The sequence below is a fragment of the Thalassophryne amazonica genome, chromosome 12, assembly GCF_902500255.1.
Source record: "Thalassophryne amazonica chromosome 12, fThaAma1.1, whole genome shotgun sequence".
NCBI classification, from domain to species: Eukaryota; Metazoa; Chordata; class Actinopteri; order Batrachoidiformes; family Batrachoididae; genus Thalassophryne; species Thalassophryne amazonica.
In genome coordinates this window covers 83,336,473-83,353,710 of record NC_047114.1, presented here as the reverse complement: position 1 = coordinate 83,353,710, position 17,238 = coordinate 83,336,473, and the positions used below count along the sequence as shown (strand labels likewise).

The window sequence follows — 17,238 nt, the reverse complement described above, 5'->3', positions numbered from 1 at the left end:
TTGGATCTAGCTGAAGAGAGAGGACACCAGCTGGAGCGAGTCCTGATGGTTGACAGCAAAGGCACAGTCAAACTGGCAAGGAGACCTCACATCAGTGAGGGGTCTCGGTGCGTCATTAAAGCTGTAGAGTGGTAGACCCCGAAACAGCGACGCATTTTCTCCTAATGATCTCCATGCCAGATTCCGGTCTGCGGAGCTTTCGACTGTCATGCAGCACAGGAATCTGTTTTCAACTAACTAACTGCAAGCAGCAAGCAGCATTTTGTTGATAAACGCCTGCCTTGTTTAGGCGCTGAGTCTGAGCACCATTTGAAACAAAATAAAAGCCTGTTATACACTGTTTATTACATGGAAAACCATACAAAAGCATTGGGACTTTTGCTTTTGTCCGGTGAGTGCAAGTTTCTGGTTTATACGATGACGGTTTAGGCGTGTGTGTGTATAATATACACACCCTCGCCCCCTGCTACTCCACAGCAGAGTACTGCGCTCCTGTGTGGTGCCGATCATCCCACGTCCACAAGGTCAATGCTGAACTGAACGAGGCCTGTAGAATCATCACATGCAGCCTTTGATCCACACCTATCCATAGCCTTTACAAGTTAGCTGGCCTCCAGCTATACACAGGGAAGCACTAGCAAGAGCTGAAAAGACCAAACAGACAGACAGATTCCAGGCACTCCTTGTATCAACACACAGGAGTGCCCAGTCTTCTCATATCAAGAGTTTTGCATTAGTCCAACCACTCCCACCAAGGACCACAGTAAAAGTTCACAGGAGGAATACCTGGAAAGCTCAGTCTGAACCAATAATTACAATGCAAGACCCCAAGAAAAGACAGTGAAAGGAAATAATCTAAGCAAATGGGTAGTAGCTGCAATTGTAGAGAAACCCAACATGACCTGGTCCACATAAAAGAACATTGTACTTAAGCATGCATGTCACTGATAACAACCTAAAAAAAAATAAGTATTTGAACACCTTCTCCCACTTAGAAATCATGGAGGGGTTTGAAATTGTCATCTTAGGTGCATGTCCACTGTGAGAGACATAATCTAAAAAGTCATCCTTACCCCACAAAGTGAGATCCCAGACCGAGGGAGATTGAGAGTCATCTTGTGTTTCTTCCACTTTCTAATAAATAATCATAACAATTGTTGTCTTCTACCAAGCTCCTTGCCTGTTGTCCTGTAGTCCATCCCAGCCTTGTACAGGTCTACAGTTTTGTCCCTGGTGTCCTTAGACAGCTCTTTGGTATTGGCTATGGTGGACAGGTTGGAGTGTGATTGATTGAGTGTGTGAACAGGTGTCTTTTTATACAGATAACAAGTTCAAACAGGTACAATTAATACAGGTAAAGAGTGTAGAATAAGAGGGCTTCTTAAAGAAAAATTAACAGGTCTGTGAGAGCCAGAATTCTTCCTGGTTAGGTGCTCAAATACTTATTTGCAGCAGTAACATACAAGTAAATTATTAAAAAAATCATACATTGTGATTTCCGGAATTACTATTTTTTTTTTTTTTTTTTTTTTTTGATTATGTCTCTCACAGTGGACATGCACCTAAGATGAAAATTTCAGACCCCTCCATGATTTCTAAGTGGGAGAACTTGCAAAATCGCAGGTGTTCAAATGCTTATTTTCCTCACTGTATATACACACACCGTATTCGCTCTTAGTGTGAAATTCCACCTGAAGGGGCATTTGTACAAACTCGGATCGCCCATTTCAATAAGATGTTTGATTTCCTCACAAATCAAGAATAAATCACCTGTTTTTTTCCCCTATTCTTTTGTTGTTTTTTAAATGTGTTCCTTGTCAGATGATGTTGGGTCGTTTTTCATCTCGGCAGCAAAAAAGAAAAGTGACATGACGTACGTGGTCAGTTTTCTGTATTAACCACACAGACAATAATTTACTTCACTGAAACATTTTACACAGTGTTATATTAAAGCAGAAAACTCTGGCTCTCATGGAAGCTTCAAAAGTTCCTGCCTGTTTAAATCCAGGCGACTCTGCAGTTAAATAATCCATTTGTGGCTGTCCATTTTTTCCTCCTCGTTAATATAAAACAGCTGCAAGTTTCCAGTCAGCTTCTTTGAAAACAGTGGACCATCCAGTCTGTCACGGTCAACACGTGAACTCATTTTTCTCTGTTCACGTCCAGAAGTGCTGCATGTGCTCACTGTGTCCCGCTCTCACAGGAAAGATCTCCATCTGAACACCCCTCAAAGTTTTGAACACACACAAAACTTTCTGAGGAACTTTGAAGACATCTTCTGACAAGGAACTCATTTTACGGATAGAAAAATTACTTACAGGATGTCTGACAAAAATGAACACAAACTCAACACTTCCTGTTTCTGGCACAAAAATCTCTCAAAGCACAGGTCAAATGGATGATGTCATCACAAGTCAGACGCAGAAGAAATGAGAAAAACATCATGAAAACTCATTATGTGCTTTTTGCAATGTGTTGGGGGTCATGGAATTAATTTGTTTTAGGTGGGCATTTAATAACCTTTAATTTGAAAAATAATTTAATTTTGGGTGGGTGTCAAACGAACTTTCTTCAAAAAAAAAATAAGAGGATGGGCATGCACAAACCTGGACCCTCAAATGCGCAAATACGGTATATTCCGCTTTCACATCTTTATTGAACCCCAATTGAAAATGTTACTGATTTGCAGTCCTAAGCCTTTCACTAAGTTTCATGATAATTGGTTCAGTTTTATTGAGTAAAACCAACAAACAGATGTGAGTGGTAAAAGTTGCTTTGTTGGAGTAAGTAATAGAGATTACTCTGAGTTCAGTATGATTGTCAGTCAGTTCAGTTTTACTAACACAATCAATGACTTTAGGAAACTGAACTACCATTCTGACTGCAACCTGGGAAATCTGACAAATTTGCTGTGAAATGTATTTGCAAAATATTAATACTGTACCATCTTTATTTATAAAACATTTTACTACAGCTCCAGCTGACCCAAAGTGCTGTACACTAAAACATACATTTAAAATATTAAATAAAATAAATTTAATAAATAAATGAAAATAAATATTAACACATATTTAAACAAATTAATGAATTTAAAATCTAAAAACTAAGTCTTGCTGCGTTCAAAAGCCAAAGAAAAAAGGTAGGAATTAAGACGACCCCTAAAAGTGGCCAGTGAAGGTGCCTCTCTGATACCCAAAGGCAAACTGTTCCAAAATTTAGGAGCAACAGCAGAAAAGGCCCCATCTAAGCTGTGGACAGCTTAGATTGAAAACATGTTTGCTTTATCGGTGTAATGAGTTCTGTTGCCTCTTAACTCCTCTGTCTGCGTATCTCGTCTGGCTGTTTTGCAGGATGACCTTTACTTGGATGATAAGGAGATACTTCGTCAGGAATACAAGAGACTCCATCAAGCTATGGAGATGGTTGGCTTCCTGGCTTCCACAAAGAAACTGTATGTATTCAGGGTGTGCATCATCTTTCTGCATTACTGATTGATCTGATATCCATAAAGAAACATGGGCTACGATTCTGTTCAGGAATTATATTTTTGTGGTAGAAAGACTTGATTTAATGTGATTCAATTCAGTGCAATGCAGTATAGTCAGTTTCAATTTATTTTCATTTATATAGCACCAAATCACAACAAAGTTGCCTCACGGCGCTTCACACAAGTAAGGTCTAACTAGGGCTGCAACAAAAGATTATTTGGATCATCGATTAATCTGATGGGGTTTCGGCGCGATTAATCGGATTAGCGGGGAATTTTTTTAAAATGTGCCAGGTGTCAGATCCTGCTTTTTAGATACACGGCACACGCTCACCCGCCGATGAGTGTGTTTGTGTACAAAACCAGCTCTCCGTCTCTGGGGTCCGACCTTCGTGTCTCCACGGGTATTACCCGGCAGGGCTGCACAAAGGCTGTTCAAGCTGGTGGCGAGGAGATTCGTCTAGCTGCTCACTGCCTCCATCCGGACATCCACCCTGTTGAAGCTGATCTCGCACCCCGGTCGAATAGCCTTCTCAGGAACCAGGATACGAACCGGCCACGCCCGTTAACGGCAGCTCTCCTCTTATGGATCAGGGCTCTTGGAATGTTGCTAGATTTTAAATTTAGTGACTCGTACAATGAGTCCCCAGGATGTGTTATTTTCATTAAAAAACCAGACTAACCTTTTAGAGCCTTTTGATGTTGTACACCCAATAAACTTTAACTTTTACACCTTAAGAAGCATCAATAATCCAATGTCCTAGCCTTAACACTTTAACTGCATGCTTGGAATTTTATTGCAGGTTTTGCAAGTGCTGATAACATAATCAAAATAGGTTATATGATGATAATTTCACAACAGTAATTCAAGTATAATTAGAATAATGATTGGCAGAGATTTTTGTTTTCAATTCAATAATTCTGACTGATCTTACTTCGACTGGGACTGGATTGACTTAACAATTTTTTCTAGGAGTGAGGGAAGGAGGTTTTTGAGGTTAGGGTCCCCAGCTCGATGAACTTGATTTCCTCTTCATCAGCTATTAATCGTTAGCTGACCACGATCCTTGTGTGATGTTGTAATCCTTTAGGAAGTTAATCCACATAAGAATTTATTCCGTCTTCAATCAACCAAAAGTAGATCTAATCCATTCTGGTATGCAGTGATGTTCCTTGAGAGAGAAATCGTTGAACATTCCCCACTCAGACTTAAGGCCAGTGGTTACTCTCCATTGTTCTGCTACTCCGTGACTGGACGGCCTGAGTAGGAGTTGAAATCTCTCTCAAATGATCTTTCATGGCTCCAGTCCTCTCACTCCACGATTCCAATTGCTGCTTACAAGATGGTCAAGTCTTGTGATCTCCTCGTAGCAGGGGAGTAGTGACAACAGCACCTCTCCCTGGAAGAATAACCCCGTTTACTGGTATTTCAACAGGTTATATATGTTCTTGACTCCAGTCGTCCTCAGATGATCTTGGTTACCATGGGGACACTGTTGACTCAAAACCTCCTCCCTTCTCCTTCCGCTTTACTGGAAATCCCCGCAGCCCCTACCAGTAACTTATTTCTCAAGTTCCTTTTTTCTGTTAACACTTCAGCTTTTCTGAGAATTCATTCTTTTAAATCATTTCTTCAAAATCACATCAATCATATTCAATCATTTCATTACAACTCTCTTTTACATAAAACCTATTCATATGATCATATACAAACATTCTCATTTCATATTTTACTAACATTTTAATCATTTGATCAGTTGTTTAACATCAGCTTTTCTTGCCCTGCTTACGTCATCTTCTTCACTTCCTCTTTTTCTCTGACTCTGCACTCTTTATGAAAAACAACTCATATAATCATTCATTTCACTTATTTGTAACATACTTTTTCTAATCAACTCAATTTTAACACATTAATACTTCATTTGATCATACTTGTCATGTTAGAATCATTCTTAGACATATTCCCTCATCTTCACCACCGAGTTCATTCCGTGGGCCTCCCCATTTACAATGGAAAAGTCTGGTATGACCTCTCTTACTCCTGGAAGGTACTGTGCAGTTTAATCCAACAGCATGTATATTAATTCCATGGCACGTATTATATTCCAAGATGAAAACAAGCTGAAAGCAAGCTTAAAGTCATCTTTCCTGACACAGGGAAACAGTTGTTCTCTCCTTCCATCACTTTATTTAACAGAACATTATTTGAAAACTTAAAATACTTGAAAATCAACAAATCGCCAAATGTCCCTTGGCTGTTGAAATATAAAATAATAAAGAATAAAACAGTTTATACTAAAGAACAAAAATAATTATTTCAAATGACATTGCTTTATCAAAGTGCTGAGTTGCCATAAAACAACATTGAAACATATGTTATAAAATATATGGTGAAAAAAGAGGTATTTTTGTTGCTGCAAGTGAGCAATTAGCATAACAGTTAACCATAAAACCTAAATCAAAAACTGTAGCCTGACTCATTATATGTGCAACATTCTCTGTATAACTTGTAAACCATGTGGTCATTTCACAATGACACACATGACTCATGTCTCTTTCTCTAAAATTGTATTGTAGCATTATTAGTTATTATTACGATTATTATTGTTGCTATTATTAATATATAAATAAAATAAATGTAAAAATATTATAATTTGTAATACATTTGACTCTTTTACGACAAAACGCTGAGCCATTAATTATTATACAAAAAACAAATGCAAAAACATGCTGAAATGCCAGCAGCTTAATGCTAACTTTAACATTGAAAATGCCATAGACATGCTAACGCATTAGCAACGGCGTTAGCATAAAATACATCTATTAACTTCAGAAGACAATAACAGGTCAGTTCAACATAAAAAGTAAATATTCCTCACAGACATATGCTCTGTAGGGATTTAGTGGGGAAAAATTAAGATAAGCGAAATAAAACAAATGAAACCAACGAAGCAGCAGGTCGAAGCACTCCATTGGTTCAAGATTCAAAGCAAAGCTCGGTTGATTATATGGAAGAAATGAAACATTTGCGGTAAAACAAAGTTATTTAGTAACTAATCGATGACTTAATTAGTTGACAACTATTTTAATAATCAATTTTAATCGATTAACTCGATTAGTTGTTTCAGCTCTAGGTCTAACCTTACCAACCCCCAGAGCAAGCACACAGGCGACAGTGGTAAGGAAAAACTCCCTCTGGTGATTTGAGGAAGAAACCTCACGCAGACCAAACTCAAAAGGGGTGACCCTCTGTTTGGGCCATGCTACCGATACATTTTACAAAATGCATATACAGGAAATTTTGCTGGTGGACAGGAGGGTAGCAGAAGCACACACTACACCCATCTCTGGATGTAGTCCAGTGAATATAGTCCAATGCAGTTCTTTGTTTTTATATTTGTTTTCCATGATAAATTAGAATAAGGTAGCACAATGGCTTATTGGCTAGCACGGTTGTCTTCTGTGCAATACAATACATTCAGTATAGTTGTTTGTTTACTGAAGGCATCCTTCCATCTTGGTTGATGATGGTAGCGCTCTGGAATTAGGACCATTGGCAACGTCTTGTATAGCTTTGGACACCACACTGTGGACATACAAAGCCAGAGGAGTTCTTGGGTTGCTGTCTCCCTTTTCGTTTCTGTCTTGTTGATTCTAGCTGTTTCTTTCATTTTGTCTGGGCCTTTGTTAGACCCACCCTAACTATATAGCGCCATCTGTTGTGGCCTGCTACGATCTGCTCCCATCTGGCTGGGTCTATGTCAGTTAGCCTCAGGTTGTTTACTGTATACATTCATTTTCCATGATATATTACAAAGTCCCTTCGGCTGCTCCCTTGTTTGCTGCAAACAAGGGAGCTTGGTCAGGAGCTTTGGATTTTCTTGGTCGCCACAGCAAATCCAAGGTGGATCTGCATGTTGAATTGGTGCAGGTTTACGCTGGATGCCCTTCCTGACGCAACTCCACATTACATGGAGAAATGTGGCACGGGTGGGATTTGAACCCGGAACCTTCTGCACTGAAACCAAGCGCACTTGGTTTCTCTGGTAACCACTTGGCCACCACCCCTTATTACAATAAGCCAAAAAGTGTAATTGCTTATTTTCAAATACATATTTCATGAAAAACCAGGGATGTTCACCAGCGTTGTTTGCCTTTTGTTCACCACTGGGGGCAGCATCACATTCAGTAGCAGAAAGTGCAGCATAGATGAAGCCAGCTGTTGTTAGCATGGCATAGTATAACTTTTCCAGTCAGAACATGACGCATTAAAAACCTTTTTTAGTAAGCAAATTCAGCCTAGTAGTTAATGTAATTTTGTAAAATGAAGAATTAGTCTGGAAATCCAGACTAATGCCATATTTAATCTGTCTGCCAAATTGTTATGTAAGAAAATTTAAAGTACTAAATATTTTGGTTTGTCACAAAGAGCACAGTAAAATACTAGAAAGATTTAGACTGTCTCAGTAAAGTATGTTATCACAGTAAATTCCACTCCCCTGGTGTTCAGTGGGAGTAAGGAAAACTAAGGTATGCAGGAATATTTGAGCTTGACCTGATAAACTACTTGACGACAAGCATTTCACTGCGTTTCTCAGCTCAGTAATATTTGCTGTTTCATCTGATCACACTGATGAAGCAACACTTTCCAACAGTTTCTACATTACTGCTGCCTTTATTGGTGACAGCAGCAGGTCACAGCTTGTTATCCGTCAAACAGGAGTGAAATATGCAGCAGCCGCGTCATGCTAGCAAGTACCTGAGTGCCTCAAGACGAGGCCAAAAAGTAACTGCTTCAACAGCATAACTTAGAACTTAAGGGTTAATTCCTTTGGTCATTAACCACACTGAATCGATAAATAATTTGCCAGATTACTGTACACTTGAAAACATGACAGTAATGCACTCAGAAAAGAATGTATTTTACTCTAATGAAGGTATTCCTTAAGAAGCCGTTTTTCTGTTGTGTTGGAAGTTTTGCTAAGTTTTGTTAATTGACCTGATTGATCTGGTTGGCTACAAATACACAATAATAATAATTGAGACTAAATCCATTTTACCACATGAGACTACTTACTTTTACGGGGAACAGTCTACTAGGGATGTAACAATTAACTGATGCAACTAAAAATGTTTTTAAAGTCATAGATATGATTACATTAATCCAAATGTACTGTGAACCAGTTAATGGCTTGATTTTAACATCATCAATTGGCTGCGTTAAGATGTCTGTGTCTTCAAACTGTAGTAACATTTCAAAGATTGACACAAGGCTTTCACAAGACTGGTCACAGGAGCATTATATTAACTCTGGAAAGCTTAAAAAAAAAAAGAAGAAAAATCAACATGTCCACTTGATGTTTGATTGATAAATTTGTTGATACTGTTGTACCAGTTCAGAATAGGAAAGTTATGCTCTGGTATAGGGCTGCCCAAATATTCATGATACTTGGTGGTGGCACGCCATTGCCATTATTGTGCTGGTGTAAGCTCCTGCTGGACTAGCATTGTTTACATCATCTAATATCATTAGTCTGCAAACTGTACATTCATGATGTACATTGCTGATGATTTTTCTGAATAAAATAGACATTGCATATTTAAAGACAAGGAATTAATTTCTTATTCAAACTTGTACCATGAGTTCACTCGCCAGTTTTCCTGCATCGGTACCACGCTGTGAAACAGACCAAGAAAATAGACTTGTTTCATATTTAAAGTGAATTAGTTAATTAATTGCCTTGCAGCAAGAAGGTCCTGGGATCGCTGAAGTGTGATCATTTGACAACTCTGCCCCTCTCTTTACCAAAGTGTCCAGAACATGCAGCCTCAGATCAGATGATACGATCACAACATCAATCATCGGGTGCTCTGGTATTACATACACCTATGAGCAACATTGTGTTCGTTATGGACAGCCCATGACGAGCACAAAAGTCCAATAACAAACGACTGCTTGGGTTTAGATCAGGGAGGCCGTTCATCCCAATCACACCTCTCCAGGTGTCTCTGCCATTGCTCACTTGTGTGTTGAAGTCCCCCAGCAGAACAGTGGAGTCCCCTACTGGAACCCCATACAGGACTCCATTCAGGCACTCCAGGAAGGCCGAATACTCCGAACTGCTGTTCGGTGCATACACACAAAGAACAGTCAGAGTTTTCTCCCCCGCAACCCGAAAGCACAGAGGGGAGACCCTCTCATCTACCAGGGTAAACTCCAGTGTAGCGACCGGCGCTCAGCCATGGACTTGTATCTCCACACCTGCCCAGTGTCTCACACCCTGGGCAACTCCAGAGAAGAATAAGGTCCAACCCCTGTTAAGGAGAATGGTTCTGGAGCCAATACTGTGCGTGGAGGCAAGGCCCACCACATCTAACTGGTAGTGTTCCACCTCCTGCACGAGCTCCAGCTCCTTCCCCCATAGCGAGGTGGCATTCCACACCCCCAAAGCTGGCCTCTGCCACCTGGGTCTGGTCCATTGAGGCCCTCAACTTTCACTGCTACACATAGGACAGCGCACACGAGCCCAGCAGTTCCCCCTGCAAGTGGTGAGCCCCCAGGGTGGAGATGGAAGGTCCACGTTGTCTTTCCGGCTCTGTCCATATGGGCTTTGTGGCAAGCCTGGCCACCAGGCGCTCACTGATGGGCACTCTGTCCAGGCCTGGCTCCAGATGGGGGCCCTGGGCTTCTTCCAGGCCGGGTCACATTTCCTTTGCCTCATTTTTCATGGAGTGTTTGTGAACCATTCTTAGTCTGGCCCCTCGCCCAAGATCAGTTTACTACCATGAGACCCTGCCAGGAGCATGAAGGCTCCAGATAACACAGTTCTCAGGTTCATAGGGGCACACAAACCTCTCCACCACAAGGTGGTGGTTCCCATAGAGATGGGATGGATGTTATAGAGGAAGAAAAAAAATCATAGAAATTTCAAGATATCCCTTGAACTGGTTTGTCTGCTGCCTCTGAAAGATTCATTTCTTCTTCTTGGGTCACAGCCCAGTGCATAGTCTGTCTTAGAGGTTTAACATTTCCAGGTCTTTACAGGTGCTGGGTTCTGTCAAATGGAAGCAGGCCAGCAGATGTTGCATCATCTCATCCTTCCCTCAATGATACAGTTTGTCCTTCCTCACTGTATCCCCATTTCTGCATGAAAGCTTTGCATCGCCCAGTCCCTGTCCTGAGGCAATTTAAGTGTGCCTCACTTGAATCCAGTGGAAAATATTGCTGGGGACTGAGGTCTTGCTTGTGTGACACTGCCTGAAGATCAAACTGGACCATGTGACCATCTTTTAATGGTTAAAATGTTCTAATTGGACATTTGGATCTGCATGCAGACGCTTAGTTTTCTTTTGCCCTTCAAACAAGAACCTCAAGTATAGCCATTTGAAGACATGTGACGCCACCTAAAAGCCATTGTGTATTTTTTGTGTGCAATATAGGATATTTTCCGTTCTCTCTGCAATCCTGCACCTGGGTAATGTGACATACACTCAGTCAGATGAAACTCAGGTCTTGGAGGTTGGACCTGCTGAAGTCCTCACCACACTATGTGATCTCCTCAAGGTATGATTCTAAATATGTACAAGCTGAAAAAACACTTCCTGTTATCACTGCACATCTTCAGAAATGGGTGAATTTGAAAGAAGAGATTGACATGTCACTGATTTGATTCATAATCCACTTGTTTTGTTGTGTTTTAACCGCTTGACTACCAGCTTCCAAATATATAATTTCCCGGTAGTCAAGAGGATATGTTATGGTGTGGGTCTTGGAATGATGATGAGCTGTTTCGGCTGTTTCTGTTTCAGGTGAAAAAGGAGCTCCTTGTGCAAGCTTTGACCAAGAGGAGAGCTGCATTCACCACTGACACAGTAGTTTTACAGTACACACTACAAGAGGTATAAATAAGTGTTTTTCAAGTGCCAGTTTAAATTTGATGATAGAAATTATGTCAACAGTCTCCTTGCATTTTTTTTTTCTTTATTCAGCTGTTGGTCAACTCATATTACCTCCTAATTTATTTGACTTTGAAAAGTGTTGTTTAGTAATCTGTGGATGAAAATTACTGCTTTTTTTGTTTGTTTGGAGTTTGGTGTGAGAGACATTTTTAGTGTTTGTTTGTTTGATCCCGTTTGTTTCTGTGCATTTAGGCCACCAAAATGCGGGACTCCATTGCCAAGTCTTTGTACAGTGCTCTATTTGACTGGATTGTCCTTCACATTAACCACGCTCTGCTGAATAGGCGAGATATGGAGGAGTCTGTCTCTGTGAGTTTTAGTAATATGTAAAATTGTTTATCCAAATGTTAAGGAGAAGGTTTTCAGATGTGCTATATTGAAAGAATAACATTGCATGCCGTATTTATCCTAAAAGTGTGTTTCTGTACCAAAAAAGCAACTGTAAAATGAACTATATCTCAGATTATGACTCATTGATCATTTCGACAGTATTACTCCTGAACATTTAAGTCATTAAATTTCCATTATGTGTTATTGTATGTTTTGTGTTGTAGTATACTTGTAGTCTCGATTGAATTGACTTCTTTTGTTTGTGCATGTGTTTGTTTGTTTAGTGTTTGTCCATTGGTATCCTGGATATGTTTGGATTTGAAAATCTGCAAACAAACAGTTTTGAGCAGTTGTGCATAAACTACACCAATGAGAACCTACAGCATTACATTAACCAGCACATCTTTGAGCTTAAACAAGTAGGTGTTTTGAAAATATTCTGTTCTTAAAATGTTTTCAAGCTTTGATTAATACTATGGATACATTCATTGCTAGTTAATATTATTATTAAAGATGCATTACTCATTATTTACTTTTTTAATGATTTCCTATTTAGACATTCTAAATGTAAATTAATGGATGTTCTAACCACTGTGCTTGCTGTATTCATTGTTCATTCTTTTTAAATTAATACAAATATTTCATTCTCCTCTGGATTTGTCATTACCTCTCTGCATTAGTGCACCATAGACAAACAGGTTACATACGGCAAAAGTAATATTGTGACTGTGTTGAAAATTGTTTGCAGGCAGATTATGTGGCAGAGGGCATCACCTGGCAGAGCGTCTACTACACTGACAACAGTGACTGCATTCAGCTTTTCAGTCAGAAACTGACTGGACTCTTTAACCTGCTGGATGAGGAGAGCAAGTATGTGACATTTGCAACAACACGCCATCCTGTGATTTCCTTGATTTTTGTTTGATGGTCATCTTCTACTCTAAAGGAAAATAAAACCTGTGTGTGCAGAAGATACTGACAAACTGTGCAGTCTTGGTAGTCTTGGTTATAACAATTTAACAGAGATCTTTGGATAAATATTGTAAACCCCTGGTTTCCATCCTGAGATCTGAGCCTCCTCATGGACGCACCAGAAATCACAGGGGGTGCTTGAGGTTTTGTTTGCCGTTAGGTTGTCAAAAACTAGAAGGAACATGTTAAATAAAGGCATTATAACACACTTACTGGACAGTCTACTCTTCAACCTATATTCAGTTGAATACACCACAAAGACAAGATATTTAATGTTCAAACTGATAAACTTTATTCTTTTTGTGCAAATATTTGCTCATTGTGAAATGGATGCCTGCAACACGTTTCAAAAAAGCTGGGACAGTGCTATGTTTACCACTGTGTTACATCACCTTTCCTTGTAACAACACTCAATAAGCATTTGGGAACTGAGGACACTAATTGTTGAAGCTTTGTAGGCGGAATTCTTTCCCATTTCTTGCTTGATGTATGACTTCAGTTGCTCAACAGTCCGGGTCTCTGTTGTCATATTTTGCGATTCATAATGCGCCACACATTTTCAGGGGGGCAACATGTCTGACTGCAGGCAGGCCAGTCCAGTACCTGCACTCTTTTACTTTGAAGCCATGCTGTTGTAACACGTGCAGAATGTGGCTTGCCATTGTTTTGCTGAAATAAGCAGGGACGTCTCTGAAAAAGACGTTGCTTGGATGGCAGCATGTGTTGCTCCAAAACCTGGATGTGCCTTTCAGCATTGATGGTGCCATCACAGATGTGTAAGTTACCCATGCCATGGGCACTAACACACCCCCATACCATCACAGATGCTGGCTTTTGACTTTGCGCTGGTAGCAATCTGGATGGTCTTTTTCCTCTTTTGTCCGGAGGACACAATGTCCATGATTTCCAAAAACAATTTGAAATGTGGACTCATCAGACCACAGCACACTTTTCCACTTTTCATCTGTCCATTTCAAATGAGTTCGGGCCCAGAAAAGGCGGCGCCATTTCTGGATGTTGTTGATGTTTGGCTTTCGCTTTGCATGGTAGAAGTTTAACTTGCACTTGTAGCTGTAACGACGAAATGTGTTAACTGACAATGGTTTCTGAAGTGTTCTGAGCCCACGCGGTAAGATCCTTACATAATGATGTCGGTTTATAATGCAGTGCCGCCTGAGGGATCGAAGGTCACGGGCATTCAGTGTTGGTTTTCAGCCTTTGCAGCTTACACTTAGAAAGTTCTCCAGATTCTCTGAATCTTCTGATTATATTATGGACTGTAGATGATGGAATCCCTAAATTCCTTGCAATTGAACGCTGAGAAACATTGTTCTTAACTGTTGGACTATTTTTTCACACAGTTGTTCACAAAGTGGTGATCCTCGCCCCACCTTTGCTTGTGAACGGCTGAGACTTTTAGGGATACTCCTTTTATACCCAGTCATGACACTCACCTATTTCCAGTTAGGTGTTCTTTGAGCATTCATCAACTTTCCCAGTGTTTTGTTGCCCTGTCCCAACTTTTTTGAAACGTGTTGCAGGCATCCATTTCAAAATGAGCAAATATTTGCACAAAAACAAAAAAGTCTATCAGTTTGAACATTAAATATCTTGTCTTTGTGGTGTATTCAGTTGAATATAGGTTGAAGAGGATTTGCAAATCATTGTATTCTGTTTTTGTTTACATTTCACACAACGGCCCAACTTCATTGGAACTGGGGTTGTATGTAGGTGTAGACTGTAGTAAAGCAGGCAACTCTGTGGAATAAGGAGTTGGGCTTCCAATATGTAGGTGTGGTGTGATTCCCAGTCACGCTGCTTGTCTCTGTCCTTGGGACAGACACTTTATCTGTATGGTCTCAATCTACATAGCTGAAAATGAGTACTGACCCTTGCCTGCTGAAGTAACGGGCATCAGACTGGCGTCCCATTAAGGGGGGAGTCAATGAATCTGACCCACTTCACGTTACAGAATTCTGGGATAAATCTTGGAAATAGTAGGCCTCGGAACCACTTGCTGCTTCTTTCTGTGTTACTGCAGCCTCCCTCAGACCACAGATGAAACTCTGTTGGACAGGTTGAAGCAGTGTCATCAAGACAACCCTTACTTTGCACCCGCTGCAGCTACAGAGTATAGCTTTGTGATTCACCACTTTGCTGGGAAGGTCAAATATCACATTAAGGTGAAGTATTATTCCCACAATGCAAAACATTACTGTTCTAACACTCAAGATGAAATGTCTCTTTTTCCATTTCAAATTTTCAAATGTACAGTTAGCTCAACTACTGCAACAGTGTGGGTCACAGTAACACTGACAGATCATACCAAGTGGGGAAAATGAGAGAAACTAGATGTGATGTTTACAATGCCTGTCCTCCAAGAATGCTGAATTGTCACATGAAGAAGAATACAGTGCAGCACATCTCCTCAGAATACAGCAGAAATAGTAGCATGTATCATTTTAACACATTCTTTCTTTCCCTTCTTTCTCAGGATTTCCAAGAGAAAAATACAGACACCATGCGACCTGAAGTCATTGCACTGCTACGGAGCAGTAGACGGGTCTTCATGCATCACCTTGTTGCATCCAATCCAGAAGCACTTTTTCGATGGGGAATTCTCAGGGCTATGATCCAGATCCTCACCATCTTCAAAAAAATTGGATGCCAAAAGCCCAAGTCAGGTATAAAATGTATATTAAGAACTTTAAAAAAAAAGTGCAGATTTATTGTGTTGATGCCATCTGTATAAACTTCAAAAATTCTTTCATATTTCATCACAGTTTTGATTTTCTTTTGTTTTTGGTGTGTTATGGTGATGTGCACACTGACTGCTATCGATCTGTGATATTTATTGTTCTGTTCAGTTGCTTCCTTTGCAATATCATGATTAGTGAATTAATTGAAGTAATTGAAATGCATACTGTATTATACGTAACTGCTCAGAAGATGTGGATAAGTCATGTGATGCAGATTATTTCATTTAGATTATCCATCATTAAATATTGGTTAGACATGCTTTTACAGGACACAACAACAATAACGGGGTCAGATTGCTCTTTATCATTTAACCCTCAGAACCCTAATGTTACACTTCTGGGTCCTGGTCAACTTTTCATCAGGTATCTGTTAATAGATCATATGTTTACAATGTTTTCAGACAATTATGTGTCTGACATTTAGAAAACTGGAATTTTCTGAACATTTGCTATGCAACATACAGGTGTTATACTTGAAGAAAGTACCGTAAAGGGGAATTTCTTGATGTATGGTGTAATCTAGGAAAATACTCTTGCATGGCTCTGAGGGTTAATTTACTTTTCTGATTTGTAAGAATGTGTACGTACATGTATGCTTCATTTTTTTAAATGACTCTCGTGTTTATCGTCCTTTGCAATCCTCTGTTCCAATAACATGTTTTGCTTTCCTCTGAGAAGCATTTTGATGAGAATTCAACATTGCATACAGTAGGTGACTGCTTGTATTTTACCACAGAGTCTGCTAGTCATACAGTCCGCAAGTGCTCTTAAAGATATAAACAGCGTAGCAGTGCGATGGACAGGCTTTCCAGGTACATACACGCCCCTATTTCATAATTAACATGCATTAGCTCAATGTCTCTCCCTTACTTAATTTTCTCTTGGTAGAGCTTTTTTCAGTCTGACATACATCTTTATTTAGTGCAGCTATCAGTCATTCATGTTTCATTTTGATTTAATAGTTTTTTGAAAACAGGGAACAAAAAAAAAAACTGCAGACTGGAACAAAAGTATTAAACAGAAATATTTCTTTGTTAATGAGTGTACTAATTAAAAGTTTCTGATATTTTTCAGCAACCAGTCTGACACTGGATTTTTCTTTCGATCGCTCTGATGAGCATCCTCTTGATGTATTTGAAGACATCTTTGCCAATTATGAAAAGAGAAAGTAAGTGTACAAGCACAGCAGGTGACAACTGTTTTCCCCCCTTCAAATTATGCTACAAGCAAAACTAACATATGAGCTGGTGAAAGGTTACTTTCAGCGTGAAACATGGTACAAACCTACCAAGTTTCTAGTCTTACCGGAGCATGAGTCACATGTCCAAAAATGCATCATGAAGAGGGGAATAAAAGCACATACAAAGTCATTTATTTTTGAGATGTGGTACTACTGCTTAAGGCAACCAAAAAGCAAAAATTCATTTAACCGGTGTATTATTATTTACACCACAAACTAGTGTTGCCAAGCAGAAGCTAACGGGTAGTTAGTCCCTTTGGCTGCTCTCTTGCAAAATTGCCTTAGCTTAGTAGAGCTGACCTGCCATTGCCTCTTCTTGGTTCACACAATCCAACCAGCTGTTGTTCCAAGCAGTATGATGCTTTAGATTCCCTGTTGTATTCAAGTGTGTGGCCTTTCAGTTTGAGAGCAGGATTTTTATTTTCACTTTTTCCTCTAAGACAATGTTTTTCTCATTCAGAGCTGCTGCTGCTTCTCCTTTTTCTTCTCTT

The 17,238-nt window shown here is 39.8% G+C and overlaps 1 protein-coding gene across 1 annotated transcript in view; it reads left to right on the top strand.

The window, feature by feature from the left end:
* myo9b (myosin IXb) overlaps positions 1 to 17,238 on the top strand; it is a 119,392-nt gene that overhangs the window by 24,876 nt on the left and 77,278 nt on the right. Inside the window, exons 5-12 of the mRNA XM_034182735.1 lie at positions 3,351 to 3,451; positions 10,928 to 11,051; positions 11,297 to 11,386; positions 11,639 to 11,755; positions 12,061 to 12,195; positions 12,525 to 12,646; positions 14,790 to 14,931; positions 15,243 to 15,427. Coding sequence (XP_034038626.1) covers positions 3,351 to 3,451; positions 10,928 to 11,051; positions 11,297 to 11,386; positions 11,639 to 11,755; positions 12,061 to 12,195; positions 12,525 to 12,646; positions 14,790 to 14,931; positions 15,243 to 15,427 — 1,016 coding nt within the window. The remainder of the gene's footprint in view (positions 1 to 3,350; positions 3,452 to 10,927; positions 11,052 to 11,296; positions 11,387 to 11,638; positions 11,756 to 12,060; positions 12,196 to 12,524; positions 12,647 to 14,789; positions 14,932 to 15,242; positions 15,428 to 17,238) is intronic.